General features: G+C 43.0%; 1 protein-coding gene across 2 annotated transcripts; it reads right to left on the reverse strand.

Moving 5' to 3' along the window:
* Nucleotides 1–12,989: 12,989 nt before the first annotated feature.
* LOC147894646 (auxin-repressed 12.5 kDa protein-like) lies at nucleotides 12,990–15,052 on the reverse strand. 2 transcript variants are annotated; one of them, XM_087384538.1, is made up of 4 exons: nucleotides 14,814–15,052; nucleotides 14,058–14,270; nucleotides 13,798–13,918; nucleotides 12,990–13,657 (listed from the first exon to the last, which is right to left on the reverse strand). In XM_087384538.1, the coding sequence occupies exons 1-4, from the start codon at nucleotides 14,926–14,928 to the stop codon at nucleotides 13,630–13,632; spliced, it is 477 nt and encodes a 158-aa protein (XP_087240664.1). In that variant the 5' UTR covers nucleotides 14,929–15,052; the 3' UTR covers nucleotides 12,990–13,629. The 2 variants fall into 2 exon arrangements, with proteins under 2 accessions (XP_087240664.1, XP_087240663.1); XM_087384537.1 differs by having other exon boundaries at nucleotides 12,990–13,409; nucleotides 14,814–15,050.
* Nucleotides 15,053–17,282: the final 2,230 nt, after the last annotated feature.

The raw sequence follows: 17,282 nt of genomic DNA on the forward strand, positions 1-17,282 counted from the left end.
GGGTGTGAGGCATATGCACATGTGCCAAAAGAGCTTCGAAAGAAGCTAGATCCTAAGTCTAGGAAATGCATCTTTCTGGGTTATGGTGAAAGTGGAGAGATGGGCTATCGTCTCTGGGATCCAGAAGCAAAGAAGATCATACGCAGCCATGATGTGGTCTTCAATGAGAAGAAGATGCATAAGGCACCCATGAGGGATGTGGAAATGAGGAGAATCACTTTCCAGGATGTGAATCCACCTGCATATGTTGATAGACAGCAAGCTGTCCATGCACCAAATGTGCAAGAAATGGTACAACCAAGTACTCCCACAGGTATACAATCAAGGGTAAATGATGGATCATCTATTGGTGGAAATGATGAGCCAAATGTTGATAGACAGCAAGCTGTCCATGCACCAAATGTGCAAGAAATGGTGCATATGTTGATAGACAGCAAGCTGTCCATGCACCAAATGTGCAAGAAATGGTACAACCAAGTACTCCCACAGGTATACAATCAAGGGTAAATGATGGATCATCTATTGGTGGAAATGATGAGCCAAATGTGGCTGATATGCAAGTGGGACAGCAAGCTGAAATGCCCTTGAGAAGATCATCTAGAGTGTCTAGACCGCCTGATAGGTTTGTTTCAACGCAAGTGGGAGTATGCTATGCAATCAGAGATGAGTTCACTTATGAAGAATAAGACTTGGGACTTGGTTTCTTTGCCACATGGAAAGAAAGCATTGCCATGTAAATGGGTCTACAAAATGAAGGTCACAGGTGATGATGTGCCTAGGTACAAGGCCCGTTTGGTTGCTAAAGGGTTCAAGCAAGAGAAGGGTGTGGACTTTGATGAGATATTCTCTCCGGTTGTGAAGATGACCACACTTAGATGCATGCTTGGACTAGTGGCATCAGAGGATATGGAGCTTATGCAGATGGATGTCAAGACAGCTTTCTTGCATGGGGATTTGCATGAGGAAATTTACATGGTGCAGCCGGAAGGCTTTGAAGAAAAGGGCAAAGAGCATTTAGTTTGCAAGCTGAAAAAGAGTCTCTATGGTCTTAAGCAAGCACCTAGAGAATGGTATCAGAAGTTTGATGCTTTCATTCGGTCCTAGGGTTTTAGAAGGAGTGAAATTGATCACTGCCTCTACACTAAAAGGGCTAAGGATAATAGCCTGATAATCTTGGCACTATATGTGGATGATATGCTATTGGCTAGCAAGAATACTTATGAGCTAGATGCATTAAAGGCCAAGTTGCATGAGGCCTTTGATATGAAGGATTTGGGACTTGCAAGTCATATTCTTGGTATGCGCATCACGCGTGATCGGAGTAGGAAACTCCTTTGGCTTTCACAAAAAGAGTATGTTACAAAAGTATTGCAGCGTTTCAATATGGAGGGGGGGAAGGCAGTGAGTACTCCATTGCCTCCATATGTGAAACTGAGTCATACAGATAGTCCCAAATCAGATGAGGAGAGGGCCATGATGGCCAAGGTTCCTTATGCATCAGCGGTTGGGAGTCTTATGTATGCTATGATAGCTACTAGACCAGACATTGCATTTGTAGTGGGAGTTGTTAGCCGGTATATGGCTAATCCAGGAAAGAGGCATTGGGAGGCAGTTAAGTGCATCATGAGGTACATGAAGGGTACTAAGGAGATGTGCATCTGCTTTGGTAAAGGAGACATGCGTGTACTTGGGTACACAGATTCAGACTATGCAGGGCATGTGGATAGTAGGAGATCCACTTCTGGTTATGTGTTTACCTTTGCAGGTGGTGCAGTGTCGTGGATGTCTCGTGCACAGAAGTGCGTGGCTTTGTCTACCACAGAGGCTGAGTATGTGTTGCAGCCACAGAGGGTTGCAAGGAGGCTATATGGCTTGATCGGCTAGTGGGAGATTTGGGGATTCATACAGATGTACCGACATTGCATAGTGATTCCATGAGTGCTATTCAGCTAGCACGGAATTCGGTCTTTCATGCAAAGACCAAACACATTGAGGTCAGGTACCATTTCATCAGGGAGGTACTTGAGGACAAGCGCATAGAGCTTGTCAAGGTTCATACAGATGATAACCCTGCAGATATGCTGACAAAGAGTCTACCTAGTCAGTGGTTTGAGTATTGTCATGTATTGATGGGCATTGGATAGTATGCTCACTGGTTGTTCTCCCTTAAAGGCACATTGTCCTTTAAGTGGGAGGTTGTGGGGGTTAAAGGTCACTGTGCCTTAACCCCAGTTATGTACAATACTCAAACACATATATAAATGAATGAAAAAGAAGATTAGGGTGGTTCTGCACCCATCAAAACTTGTGTGGCTCTCTGTCTCTCTCTCTCCCTCTTCCGTTCTTGCTTCCGTTGAGAGCACTCTCAGATCCACAAGGTCCCAAGTGTTGTTCTTCATTATGGAGCCATACTCCGACTGCATAGCCTCCATCCACCTATCATCAGCACGGATCACTTCTGTCATCAAAGCATAGTTGACCAAGTGTTCCTGCGCCCTTCTTTGCTCCTGTAATCTCTTGGACCAATGGTGTTCGGATGGTTCCTCCTCAATGGCTGGAGGTTCTCTGCCATCCAAAGGCTGCTTTACCCACTTCGGGAATGGCCGTTGCCGTTGTGGTTCCGCAGACTCTTCTTCATCTTCTTTGTCTTGAATCCTCCCAAGCACCATTGGGGGAGTTCGGTCTGCTATTGGTGGCGGTACTGGATGGATATCCTGGTCCTGGTTGTCTGGGAAGGAAGCATCCTCCTCCAATTGATGCGGTTGTTCTGAGAAGACCACATCGCAACTTACAATTACCTTCTTGGTAACAGGGTTATAGAGATGGTAACCCTTTGCCTCTTCACTATAGCCCAAGAAAATACACTTCCGGCTCTTCGGTTCCCATTTCGTCCTGGTAGCATCAGGGACATGCACAAAACAGGTGCAGCTAAAGGTTCCTTACCAGAAAAAGGCTTGCAGTGGAGTCATCCCATTCACAGCCTTCGTGTAGCTACGATTTAGGATGTAAACTGCAGTGTTACATGCTTCAGCCAAGAAAGTCTTTGGCAAATCTTTCCCTTTCATCACACTTTGGCCCATTTCGCAGATGATGCGCATCTTGCATTCTGCTACTCCATTTTGCTGTGATGTATGTGGCAGGGGTTTCTGCCTCTTGATTCCGTGACTTTTGTAGTAACTTTCAATTCAGTTGATGTGAACTCTCCACCTCTGTCTGATCTCAACTTCTTCACCTTCCTCCCCGTTTCTTTCTCGACCATTACATGCCATTCCTTGAACCTACTAAAAGCCTCATCTTTAGTCTTCAGGAAGTATATCCATATCCTTCTACTGTAGTCGTCGATTAGCATCATGAAGTAGTAGGAACCACCCAAAGCTTCCGTCTCCATCTTTCCGCAAAGGTCCGTGTGAACGAGCTCTAGAGGAGCCTTTTCCCTGCTGGCCTCTTTAGGAAAGGGATGCCGATGCTGCTTGCCCATCATGCAAGCTTCACATATATTGGGTAGATCTGAAATTTCTGGTAGGTCTGCAATCATTCCACTTTTATGCATCTCCTTCAAAAAAGTAAGGTTTAGATGACCAAACCTCTCATGCCACAGCTTAGTGTTCTTCACATCCGCTCGAGCACTGAAAGCTGAGAGTTCGTAAATGTTGTTGCGCCGTGTACCTTTACCAATGACCTTCTCTTGAAGATCTAGAATTTGTGCACCATTCTTATCGAATTGAACTTTGAGGTCCCTATCCGTGATCGCAGAAACGGACAACAAGTTCCTCTTGATATCTGGCACATAAAGAACATCGGACAACTGTTTTACAACTCCAGACTTGAGAGCAATCGTACCTTTTCCTTTTGCTGGACATTTTGCATCATTGCCGACTACTACCAGGATGTCGTTCCCTACCAGCTATAGAGAGGTATACCAATCCTTTTGACTGGTCATGTGGCGCGATGCACCACTATCAATGATCCACGGTTCATCCGTAGGTACATGAACTACCTCCATGCAAATCTCCTCAATTGCGACGAACAGCTCTACTGGTACTGCCTGTGAGCTGTTGCTGGACTCTTTCTTTACTCCGTTCTTCTCATCTGCAATCTTCTTTCGGCACTCATTCTGCTTGTGCCCTGCCTTGTTGCAATAGAAGCACTTGATCTTCTTCTTTCTCTTTTTATCATCAGAAGAAGATGGGTTACCAGAGTCCTTATCCTTACCTTTCTTTGATCCGGTCCAGAAAGCCGAATCTTCTCTAGTCCTCATCTTTTGACGCATCTCCTCCTCCAGAAGCATCGCACTGAAATCCTCAAAGTTGAGGGGCGGATTTTTATTCTGTGTATTTAGCATCATAACAAGACCGTTGTACTTTGGTGGGAGAATATGTATGCACCTTCGTGCTAGATTCTCGTTGGTGATGGTGATGCCAATCATAGTCATCTAATCACGCAGATTCTTCACCCTGGTGATGAACTTCTCTGCCGCTTCAAACTTAGACAACTTCTCGTTCACGAGTTGAGTCTCCAGATTCTGAATCCGCGTCTGATTCGTGGTCTCGTACTGATTTTTCAAGACCGTCCATGCCTCCTCCGCTGTGGTGACATGTTGAATTAACGCCATGACGTAATCACTAACACTGCAGACAATAGAACACAGCGCATCTGCATTTCTTCTTGTCCACGTGATAATCTCATCCGCAGTTGGTACTATCTGTTGTCCTACATTGGTGGGATCCGATCTCGCAACCGGCCTCACGCCCACCCCAGTAGCAGTGTCCCAAAGCTCGTATGCGTTTAGGATGGTCTTCATCATGAACTTCCAGAGTGGATAGTTAGAGCCGTCCAACTTTTCGCTTTCGCCGAACGGTGGGATTCGCAGTCTTGCAGGCTGGGCCATCTCTCATAATCTGCTCGCAAACAGAAACACACTACCAAATCTTCTTGCTAGAGTCCAGGCTCTGATACCATGTAAGAAAATAATACGTCTGTGCTCAACAGATAACAAGATCTCGTACACAAGAGAGAAAACAAGATAGTGTGGAGAATCAAAAATTTGATTACTGTAGAATTGATACAATAGATGGCGCTACCTCCCAACCATGCGCTCCTATGAAAGGAGATTCGATGGCATGCTGGAAACAGTAGAAGACGGAGGCTGGATGCTAAGGAATCAGGGTTGCTATAGCCAGTGATGAAATGGGCTTCACGGGCTTGCTCTTATATAGCCACCAGTCGTAGTTGGTTAGGCTCAATTGGGTGACTGACCTAGTCCGCCCAAAACGATCGACTGGGGGTCGGTCTCGAAATAGGCCATTGACCATACGATAGAACCGGTGCGCAAAACAGAGCAACTAACCTACGATCTCCATTCGGCCCAGAGCCATCCGGGATCATCTGAGGCTCCAAACGGGCCTCGCAACCCGAGAGTGGGCTGCCCTGAGAAATGCTCCATCTACCCTCGATGCGGTCAGTCAAGGGATGCCTTCCTACACTTGCATGTAGCTTATTTGGCGATGTGCCAACTCTACCTATCTGAAGCTGTCTAGCCATCAAGCCACACATGGCCCCCATCTGGTGTCCAAACCAGGACCTACCAAATAACCGAGCTACTCAAATGCCTTCTCCTCATATGGGGGGCTTACAAGTAGAGTTAGCTGGTTCCCGCGTAGTTACATGAGAGTGGAGCATTGATATCTAACACTTCCAACTTATAGTCTTTGTACGTTCTCATCCACTAAAAAACATCAAAAGTCCTCTACAAATTTCATTCCTCTGTGAGAGAGTTGATCATGAATACGAGATCAGTCGCGGGTAGCTCTGCAAATTTTTCTTTCCCAAATTAGATACAACACTAATATCGTCTTTTGCACTGGAATCAAAATGTTAATATAGAGAATCACCCACATTAAAAAGTAGGCTCCGGCTTTTGGCGAGGCACTCCTTGACACAACCAAAGGGGAAAGGGAGGTCAATGACCCTCCATGAGAGGGGTCTAGGGAAAACAAAAGCAACTCTATCAAGAAAAGTCCATTTCCAAGTAGGTGGTTATGGTGATTCGAATGGTGGTGATGTTCAAGGGATGTTGGTCTCTAGAGGGGATGGAGAGGAGGGGAAAGAGCCAAGGGGGGGAGGGGAGAAGGCATGTGATGTCAATGGAGATGGAAAATTGTCAAAGGGGAAGAAGGGGGGAGTGAGAAAATCAGGGAGGTGCACCATTAACATAGCCACCCAAGAGCTCGAGCTTCGTCTTCCCTCTCAAGAACTCTTCTTCAAATTCTTCTTATGGAAATTTTTGATCCAAAAATTGCTTCACTTGATAACTCGAAGCATGGCAAATAAAAGCTCTATTTTTTGAGACTTTTTCTCCTTAAAATCCCTAAAATAATCTCCCTTTGCTTCCAAAAAATTATCCTCTTGCAATGTGGAGCCCTCCTTTGCCTAGCACATGTGAATGCGATCAAGCATCAAGCCCAACTTGGATTCATTGATTTTGTAGGCTAACACTCCTTGACCTCTTTATATTTTGATATATATATCTTTATATTTTTATTATATATATATATATTAAATATTTATTTATTACTTTTTTATTTTTTTAATTTTTATTTATATCTATTTATATTTATATTTACTTATATATTTTTATATTTATACTTAATTTTTTTTTAATATTTGTAATTACACACTTCATGAGGTTGTGAGAAAAAAACAAATCCTAAAACACTGCTTACCACCAATTCCTATATCGATAATTGGAAATCATTTACAAAAGCAACATTGACAAGAACTTCCTCCTACAACTCTGTGTCGGTAGTGCTCAATTTCATGTTTTGTAAAGTATCTTGCTTTCCTCCTATAAATAGCAATGTATGAATTCATTAAAATTTGGTTTGAATACAGTCCATATACGAAAGAATATAAAACATCTAGCAAGGCCCCAAAGGTGGGCATACATGTCACTCTCTATGTGCTTGATTAGCTCATGGTTCCAATTCTGTAGATCATGAATCATGGAAGCTTTTCTTCAATGATTTGTATTGTATTTACTGCAAGGCTTCTACCATGCCACAATAGCTCAAATGAGGCCATGCGCTCCTCTTTGAATGTTCTATGTGGCTACCAATTCAAATCAAAATCCCACATGACTATTCATCTTCATCTTTTGCATTACATATCACTATTACATTTTTTGGTACACCGCCCTAACATTCTTTTCTGCATGCAAGTCTTCTTTCACAAAATGCAAAAGAGAAGACAAACTAGAAGAGGCAAATGTAGAAGTACAAAGTGAGGCTTGACGAATGAGAAATGGAGGAAACTTTGAGAGATGAAGCTTGGTGTAGCTTGTGGAGCAATCACATAGAGTTGATTTGGTTTGTAGAGTGAGGTTTGCGGTTGTGAAAGTTACACTTTTGATCAGCTCAAAAAGAGCTACCAAAAGAAATCCAAATGGCAAAGAAAGTTGACTGAATTAATTCATTGCAAGCTCATTGAAAATTAGAGATGATATTGGATGAATACCTATATGGGGACTCTCTTATTGTTTGGTGGAAGCTTCATGCCCACCCTGTCACCCCATGGGAAATGCAGACAGCTAGAGCAATCATTTGTTGCAACCACAAATTGACATTTGGGTTGCAATTTAACTTAAAATTTGAAAATTATGTGAATGTTGCTTGTAGATGTAGGGAAAATTCATAGCTTACATAGTCTTGGGTGGCTTACTCATCGAGGCAACCTTGCATACTCTTAAAACTCATGCATGTATGTGTAGATCTATCTTGAATGCCCATAGCACCCCTAGCGACATCCCTCTAACCCCATGAACCACCCCCAAATCCAATAGGATAGAACCATCCATCCCTCACATGTTGCCCATCTCAGCCCCATGCAACACGATGCTGAAGCCACTAAACATGAAACACATGCATCTTCTTCTAAACTCCATCATCCCTTCTCTTCATGGGAACTAAACAACCTTTAGGCTCCCAAGAAGACCATCTTTTGCTTTTCTCTAGGATACAAATACTTGATTAGACCATCCCAGTGTTGTGTGGCTCATATTAGTCATCCTTGCAATAGCCTTGGTTTCTCATTTTCCTCATATATTTGTTTACCTCCTTTGCAAGCTTGAATATAATTGAGCTTAGTCACAGCAGCTTTGTGGACCTCCAGAGGAGCTAAACGAATAGGAAGAGAAACTCCTAGTCTGAGATTGTGTGTTAGAGGTTTAAAAAACTCATTATTTCCTTAGATTGTATCAAAGAAAGCAACTATTGATGCATAGATGTGCATCGGATGGTGGGTCGGAATGATAGGACATGATTTGGACACTCATCTCATGACGTCTTGATGCAATCTTTGCTTGCTTTTTCGTCTGGAACAACCGTGCATTGGATTGAGATTGGGTTCTCTCTCTCTCTCTCTCTCTCTCTCTCTCTCTTTCTCTCTCTCTCTCTCTATCTATCTATCTATCTATCTATCTATCTATCTATCTATCTATATATATATATATATATATGCATGCATGCATGCATGTGTGTGTGTGTGTGTGTGTGTGTGTGTGTGTGTGTGTGTGTGTGTGTAGATGTTAGTAGAGTGGATACTATCTAAGGGGGTCCAATTAGGAGAAAATTGTTGGATTCAATGCAAGCAGCCCATCGCATTCAGTGTAGACAAAGAACAAGGTTCAAAACACAAGGTACTAGAAGCCTGCAGATAACTATGGAATGTATGAGTGTAGAAGTCATCCTTTGTAAACAACAAAATCACATGCATGGACACAGTGATTGCCTTGGCATGCACATCTTTTGGGATTGCAGCATTGCTACTGGCCGATGGACGCACAGCACACTCACGATTTAAGATACCGTTGGTGGAGCTGGATGGTACTAGCACCTGCAATATTAAGGCTAATAGTCACCTCGCAAATGTTTTGAAGATGGCTAAGCAGATAATATGGGATGAGACACCCATGACTCATCGGTTTGCTTTTGAGGTATTGGACAGAAGCTGCGAGATATCATGTCAAATGAGCACCTTTTTTGTGGAAAGGTGGTGGTGTTGGGGGGGGGGGCGGGGGGGGGGATTTTAGGCAAATCTTGCTAGTGCTTCCAAAGGCAAGACAAGAGGACATTGCCAATGCTACCTTATGCCACTCAAGGATTTGGGGTTGTGCTACAATATTGAAGTTGACACAGAACATGCAGGTCCTTTGGAATGGTAATAATTCAGCTGAGCAAGAGTTCACACAATGGGTTTTGGACATTGGCAATGGGATAAATATATGTACAAAAGAAGATATTGTTGTCATTCCATCACAAATGCTTTTAGAGACAAAGTCCATGGAGGGACTCATTGGATGGGTGTATAGAGGGATTGTATTAGTTTTGGATTATGCACGATATTTTCGAGAGCGCGCTATTCTTGCACCTCGGAACCTTGAGGTTGATGCAATTAATGCTATGCATTGAAGGCAATGTCTGGATAGGGAAAGGAGTATCTAAGCGTAGACTCAGTGGATAACTCATGTAGAGATTCTTTTTTGTATGCAGTCGAGTACCTGAACAATCTGGATCTTGGTGGTGGATACCCCCCTCATCAATTGGTTTTGAAACGGAATGCTCCTATAATTTTGTTGCACAATCTAAATCCTCACCAGGGACTGTGCAATGGAACGTGGTTGGTATGCAAGGAGTTTCACACGAAAGTGTTAGAAGCTGAAATCATTACCAGTACCAATGCTACGGATAGAACGTTCATTCCAAGAATAACGTTCATTCCAACCAACCTAATACTTCCATTCATTATGAGGAGAAGGCAATTTCCTATCAAATTGGCGTTTGGCATGACAATCAACAAGTCACAGGACCAAACGTTCTCTTTTGGGACTGTACTTGGCGATGCCGATGTTCAGTCATGGGCAATTGTACTTGGCATTCTCGTGTTTTTGAGCATCAAATGTTAAGGTATTAATTTCGGTAAACGTTTCTGATGCTAGTGATGAGGATTCAGAAAAGACTTCTACCACAAATGTTGTATACAGGGAAGTTTTGCAATTGGCAATAGCAAGAGCCTAGGAGAATGCCATTGCTCTTCCAAGCCCTCCTAAGACTTTCTTGGGTGGCAAATCTTCATTTATGTAATCTTTATATTATTTTTTTAAAGTTTATTCAATATTCATCCAAGAGCTGCCGTATGTCTTGGGGAACGTCACCTCTATAAACAAATATTAAGTGATGTAATATTTCATGAATGTCCTTGACAATGTCTGGCTTTTATGAGGTGTGTACTCTAAACTCATTTTCCATTTGCATTGTGGGTTTGCAATATACTACACACTATTTTCTCTAAAAATTGCAGTTTAGAAAGTAATAGTTTACTCCTGTATATATAGATTGACACATACGTTTTTCTTGCAATGCGATAGGATGTCTAGGCAATTCACATTTTGCACCGAAACGAGACCGCGAGTGGCAGGTACATAATTGCTCGATAGCCAAGTTCTGCATCGACCTATTTAATAGTAGAGTTAACTTTTAGAAACATACAAATCCTTTGGGCTAGAGGTCAACGGAGAGCGTGCAAATACTGTTGGATCGGCTTGAGCTGGAGAGCTGCCTTTGGTAGAAAATGTGTATACTGTTTGTTGCTTTTTTTTTTTGTTGAAACAAAATGTTTTTGGATTATATGAGTGGGCTAACATGCTATTGTTTTTATTTTAGGTCTGTTCCAAATTCAAGGTTTGTCATGAACCTCCATGTGGATCGTACTTTGACAAGACGAGTACACTAATTGGGATATTACGATGTCCTTGCTCGTCGCCTTTATGGGCCTGTCAGACCATAGACCATCACTGTCTGCTGGTTTGGACTCTGCGCACACATGAGAACACAGGTTTTCTACCAAGGGAAAATTTTAGACTATACATACATCTTTGTTCATATTATTCGCAACCCTTTATTTTAAAGTACAAACTAATGAGCTAGGTTTTACTAACATGTATTTAAAAAAGTTGACTCAATCATTATAGTTCTTAATTTGTTTTTTGTCTAATGTGGGTCCAAATCCGATTGTTCGTAGTCTGCAGTACATGCATCGCTAGTACAGATGCAACAGAGCTAGGTTACATGGCCATAAGCTTTTCCCTAGAGTACATGGCCGCAAGATTTTCCCTTAGAAAATATTTTTATGTCTATTTTTTGTACGTTTAACTATGACTTTGTTCACAAATATATATTTGGACACATCACTTAGATGAATCCAGGGTTTCAGCACTGCTCAGTTTTTGGCCCACCGGAACAGTCCCAAACTCTCTCTAAAAACACAACATAGTGCAATTTCAATTTCACAATATTCATTCGTAAGATTGAAAACCATAAAGCCCATCATGCACAACAAGGACTAGCTACTATGACATCCCTGTTAACGTCATCAGTGCGCAGCAGTGGGTGTAAGCAGTGGGTGTAAACCATAGCATAAAAATGTGCACACATACATATCATCCACCCCCACATACTTGAGCATCCATTTATACGACGTCTTCGTACTGAGTTTATGTTGGCACTTTAGAGGTAAAGGGCAACCTCAACCATGATGAAGGCTAGCACTAAAGGAGATGGCAACTCAAACAACATTCTATGATCTTTGCATTCAAGCTACAATTGCTTATGAAGTCTAAACGATTTCAATTTAATCTTCCCCAACCCCAAATGTGATGTAGATTTTGCTTGTTCAAACATGTAACTGCACTCTCGGATGTAACATTTTGTAGCGCTTTGTTATAGATAATTATTTAGTTATACTGCTTGCATTTAAATGTTCGATGTGTTCATGAAAGTTTTGTGGTGCGATTGGTTTGGTTGGTTTCTCATACAAGCCCTACCAACAAGGCCAACTATTACCAAGACACTTATTCAATTTGGTTATGAGAAATCTAATTTCAATCCTTTCATCAAGTATATAACAAAAACTCACTATATGTGCACGCGCGTGTTCAATGCACCTCACCCTCGCACATGAATCAAAAACCCGTGTCATGAAAATTTCCCATTAATTGGGACAAAATTGCATGCATGTGGATAGCCGATATTTTCAATGTTAAGACCACTTTCAAATGTAATATTTTGAAGCACTTTGTTGTAGAGAATTTCTTGGTTAGGTATACTACTTGCTTTTAAATGTTTGTTGTGTTCATAAAATTTTTGTGGTGCAATTGGCTCAAGGGATTACTATACAAGCCTCGCCAACAATGCTAGCTATTACCAAGACACTTACTCAATTTGGTTATGAGAAATCTAATTTCAACCCTTTCATCAAGTATAACAAACTCAAGTGTGCACACGCGTGTCCAATGCATTCATCTTCACACCTAGATCAAAAACCCGCATCATGAAACATTCCCATTAATTGGGACAAATTTGCATGCATGTGGAAAGCCGATATTTTTTCATCTTCACACCTAGATCAAAAACCCGCATCATGAAACATTCCCATTAATTGGGACAAAATTGCACACATGTCGAAAGCCGATATTTTTAATGTTGAGATTTACCATATTTGCTTCACCTTTACTTACTTGCAACCAATCCAAGCAACTAATCCAAGCAATGTCCTTACTTTATAATCCATTTATTGAGATTAATGACATTTAGCACCTTCAACCCGTCAAGGCGAGCCTAACCTACAATCAACCCAAGCAATGTTCTTATTTTACAAGGACATTTATCAAAATTAATGCCATTTACCATCTTCCAACCCGCCATTAGAAGGTCCTCACTTTCGTTTTTGGGCGAGGAGGGGGCGAGGGGGACATATTTAAGGTGCACTTCTAAAAACATAAACTCTTTAACACAAAGGTAAACCATGCGTTGTTTTCGTAAGGGTGAAAAGAGCCACTTAGAGAATAAAATGCACGATTTAAATTGATCATGAAACCATTCATAGAACATAGTCAAAACTTCTCTTTTCATTTGTAAGCCCACAAATGCAAAGCCAAGAACAAAAAAGAAGACCGTTTATCATGCTATTGGGTAATATAGCTCAAGAAAGATTAAGCAAAACACATGCTATACGTTAGCTCTGAGAGAGCAAAGCACTGCAGACGCTGTTGCAGTTTACCCCGCAACCAGCAAGATATGATACATTCCACTACCCCCGTCTCGGAGCAGCAGTGTTTTTAAGAGTTCCAGAGCTGGCAAACTCTCAGTATTGCATCCATCATACTATACAAAACTCCCAGCAGTTCTTTAGTCTCTAATTTACATCTTTCGCACACTCAGCTTGCTGCCTATGTACAATTTGCAGTTATTTCCTCTAGCATTCAAGCTTTCCTGGAGATCTCGTTCTATTTACCTTCGTAGCCTGAAGAAGGTAGCACTTCTCAACGCCAGCTTGACTTCGTTTTCCCACTGTAAAGCCTGCACCCAAGTACATCGCAGCACCAAGTAGATATCACTACACAGCAATCGTCCTCACCAGTGACCCTCTTCGAGGACGCCCACTCACTGTGCAAGCTTTAAAAGCTGTACACACACAAGCAAGGAGTTGACAACTCCCGCGGGAAGCGAACAGGCCTCAGAAACGGATCACCATGACCCTCGAGGGCAGAACCACATCCGCCCTTTCAAAGAAATGGTTTTATCTGTCCAAGGCACTGATCACTACCCTGCAGAGAATACGTCCAGCATGCAAGGGCTAGGATCAGGAAACAGGGAAACAGAGCCGACGTTGTATTACTACAATTTGTCCCCTCGTAACAGTAAAACAAAATGAATCTAGGGGTATCACAATCCAATCAATGCTTACCAATCGTAGACAGTAGGCGAGTTCGGGTGCGCTTTATCGAACTTCTCAGAGCCAATTTTCTTCATCACTTCGTTGCTCCCAGGATGAAAGACACTGCGCCAAACGTTCTCTCTCTCCCGCACTGGAAACAGCAATTCATAAACCCAAGGACGATCATCTAAAGGCCATTCCACATGCTAAAACAAATTCAAGGCCTTACTTCAGCCCATTGACGGATGCGCTAGCTTTTGCAAAAAAAACAAAGCACTAAAATGACATACCACCGGGAGATCCTAAAGCAGGCGACATCGGTGAAGAAGCCCCCGTAGGTGTTGAGGGGAGGGACCCATCATGGTCAAACGAAGTGGTGCGCAGCAGAGGTGGCTTGACGAGAGCAATGCTCTGAGTGACTCGACGTGTCTCTTCTTGAAGCTGCTGAAATTCCCCGCTGCGTCTCCGGTCCATCAATCTCTGCCTAGACTCGTCGACCAAATCTGCACCAAGGAACCAACGGATTCAGAGACTTCAGAGAAGACTGGCTCTGCATCGGAAGCAAGGGGCCGAGTAGCAGTATGGAAATGAGAGTCGAAAAATTCTCAAGACATCGATGAGAGTTGCAGCCAGCGGTCTTTGCTTCATAGAACGATTCTCAGTCGAGTCGTCCTTTAGATCTGGTGAGGAGTCTTCTCCTGGAATCATCGAAGAGAGACCTGAAGGCCGTGGGGCAGCTAACAAACTACCTAGTCCAAGACGGACAAGTCACCAACAAGGAAATGGGCTAGCTTGAAGGAACTACACCACTGCTTCAAACATCAAACCATTGCCTCACTCATAAATAAATGGGCTGCTAGTTTGCTTCATTACAGCTACTTGCTTCAAACATCAAACAATAGATTTGGAAATCAGGAATTGGGGGGCTGCTAGGGAGCATCACGCCACTGCTTCAAACGTCAGAGGGACACAACACGGAACTAAGAACAGAAAACCCAAAGAATGCAGGAGATCCATTTAGTGCAAGCAAGGAAAGGAGCACGAACCAGAATCGGGGGAGAGGGGATGAGATCTGGGTGAATCTTTACGGAGGCGGCCGAGGCCACGGTCGGGCTGGGGGCCAGCGACGACGTCGTCCCAGAGTTTATCAAGGAGGCCCATGAAGGAAGGAGGGAGGAGAAGAGTGGAGGAGGAAGCGGGGGAGAGAGAAATCTTTGAAAGTAAGGGGAGAGTGACAAGATTTATAGAAGAAGAAGACGAAGAAGAAGAAGCAGCAAAAATGCCGATGAAGAAGAAGAAGAAGAAGATGACGACGACGACGATGAAGATGATAAGCTCAATCAAAGGTGGCCAAGCCTTCGAGATCACGTACTCTTCACACAGCCCTCCCCCAAGTCCTGGTGTAAATCTGCCCCTTCGCTTTGATGTAATTTCCCACTTGCCCTTGAGTCAGCCTTCGGATAAGCCGCCACGCCGCGCACGTCAGCTACCTTTTACGTGCCCCCCCCCCATTGGCTTTCCCCTTCCCCTGCCACGTGCCCCTCCATCCCTCCCTCCAGCTGCCCTCACCTTATCGTACGCGGGCCCCTCCCTTGTCGTAATATCCCGGTATACCATTCTTCTTCTAATTTTGGATTGCCTTTTTTGTGGTTTTGTGTGACAAACTTAAGGGTGGGCAACGCATTTCGCATGCGCCAAACAAACATTAACACACACATGGGCCATCCAAAGGTGCTAGGGACCCCGGCTCGTCATCATTGGGTGCCGAAAATGGGGCGTCCGGTGATTCCAGGGCCCTTGGCGGGGCGAAATTACCTCCAACTCCACCATCCACTTTTTGATTCACAACACGATTGGGTAGAAGTACCGTATGAAGCTCCAATTTTAGCTCAGAATGAAGCTCCAATTTTACTCGGAGCATGCAGAGTGCCCCAAACTCACTGTGAATTTCCGATGCACTGGCTCCACAAATCTCGCATCCAGGTGCAAGTGGTTGCATGGAGACTCAAATTTTAGTTGAGATCATCAGAAGCATTGATGACGATGACCGGTCCCAACTCTAAGAGGATGCATAAAACTTACCACTTAGAGGGCAGCCAAGGGGCAGCCACAAGCACTCCAATTTTGAGGTGCCATGGCAAAACCACGATTTCGAGGTACAACCTCATTCGAGAGAGGAACAGACTTTCGACCACCTGTTTTGATATTCTATTTGTGAATAGAGGGCACCAAAAGCCCCACCTTATGGATGGACTCAACAATTTCTCATGCTCTTTCGTGCTCTCTACAAACTGCTTACCATGGGGAACACACAAGCCACCTCCTACTATAGCTCTTCCACAGAGGTTTTACAGATCACCTGGTTGCCCATTAGCTGCTCCCCAATCCTCAAGCTCCCAAGGACAAACTCCTATTGGGCTCCAAGCAATCATTGTAGGGGGGACAAGGCACTTTGGCATTAGCTAAGCACTATTACAACACAAACATGGGCAAATTTTGAATTGTGCATGAACTCTTGGACGTTGGTGATGGCCTTCGAAATATGCTTTCATATGGGGTCTTTTAACTGAACCTCTTCAAAATATGCTTTCATATGAGGCCTTTTAATTGAACCTCTTCTAAAAACTATAAGGGGTTTAGGGTTTCTAAAATTTTAATACCTGGACCTTCAATAAGCTCATAAATGCATTCATGGTGTTCACCCTAACATCTAGTCCCTTGGGCAAAAATACTTCTTTAAAGGAACAATGACTAGAGCCATCTTTTCTACCCAATCTCATGTGAGAGGGGCTTACATCACAACCACCATCCCAAGACCCAAGCATGCTTTTATTGAACTCTTTCTTTAGATTCTAGGGGTAGCAAGACGAGGGGAATAGTAGGTGGTTAGATGGAAGGGAAGGAGGGAAAGAGCCTTCAACCCATGTAAACAAAGTAGGAAAAACTAACTCGCCTTTAATCCTTTATATTTGGCCCCTTTTTGGTATTGCCAAGCCACGCTAAGAGTTTTTCCATAAAGAATGTCTTATAAGGTTTTACTTGACAAGTTTCTATGGTTTTCATATAGGTTGACGTACTACAAGTTCGTTTATGACTAAATTAGGTCATTCTTGATTAAATTGCTAAATTAGGTTAATTACATTGGAGTTTATGTCACATAAAAAAGAAATCTCCCCTAGCAAAGTGTTACACCTTGCTACTTTCATGTACGTCTAGGTTTGTAGCATTACTCTAATGCATGCCAAAAAGTTCAATCAAAGCTCATAGCTCATCATAGAAAAGTCCAATCAAAGTTCGTTGATCACCATAAAAAGTTAAGAATTCAATGAAAGCTTCATTACAAAGGGTTAAAACTAGCCAAAACGTGCACAATATAAACCATAACCACATTAGCTATATGCAAACCCCAAAACCCCCCCCCCCCCAAAAGAAAACTCCCTTTTCCCCATCCAAAACATGACCAACGGCAATAGCAAGTGTCAAAGAAGGAGAGCCACATCCTCATAAGTGAAGAA

The sequence above is a fragment of the Dipteris shenzhenensis genome, chromosome 14 (assembly GCF_047967505.1).
Source record: "Dipteris shenzhenensis isolate YYH24624 ecotype China chromosome 14, Dip_SZ_1.0, whole genome shotgun sequence".
Taxonomy (NCBI): domain Eukaryota; kingdom Viridiplantae; phylum Streptophyta; class Polypodiopsida; order Gleicheniales; family Dipteridaceae; genus Dipteris; species Dipteris shenzhenensis.

What these genes read in the sequence shown, in the direction of transcription:
- LOC147894646 (XM_087384537.1), bottom strand. Translation starts at nt 14,928, where the DNA reads ATGGGCCTCCTTGATAAACTCTGGGACGACGTCGTCGCTGGCCCCCAG. An exon ending in TCCCCTCTCCCCCGATTCTG is followed by an intron (nt 14,271 to 14,813) that starts GTTCGTGCTCCT and finishes TCCTTGGTGCAG; the next exon opens with ATTTGGTCGACGAGTCTAGG. An exon ending in TGCTTTAGGATCTCCCGGTG is followed by an intron (nt 13,919 to 14,057) that starts GTATGTCATTTT and finishes TGCTGTTTCCAG; the next exon opens with TGCGGGAGAGAGAGAACGTT.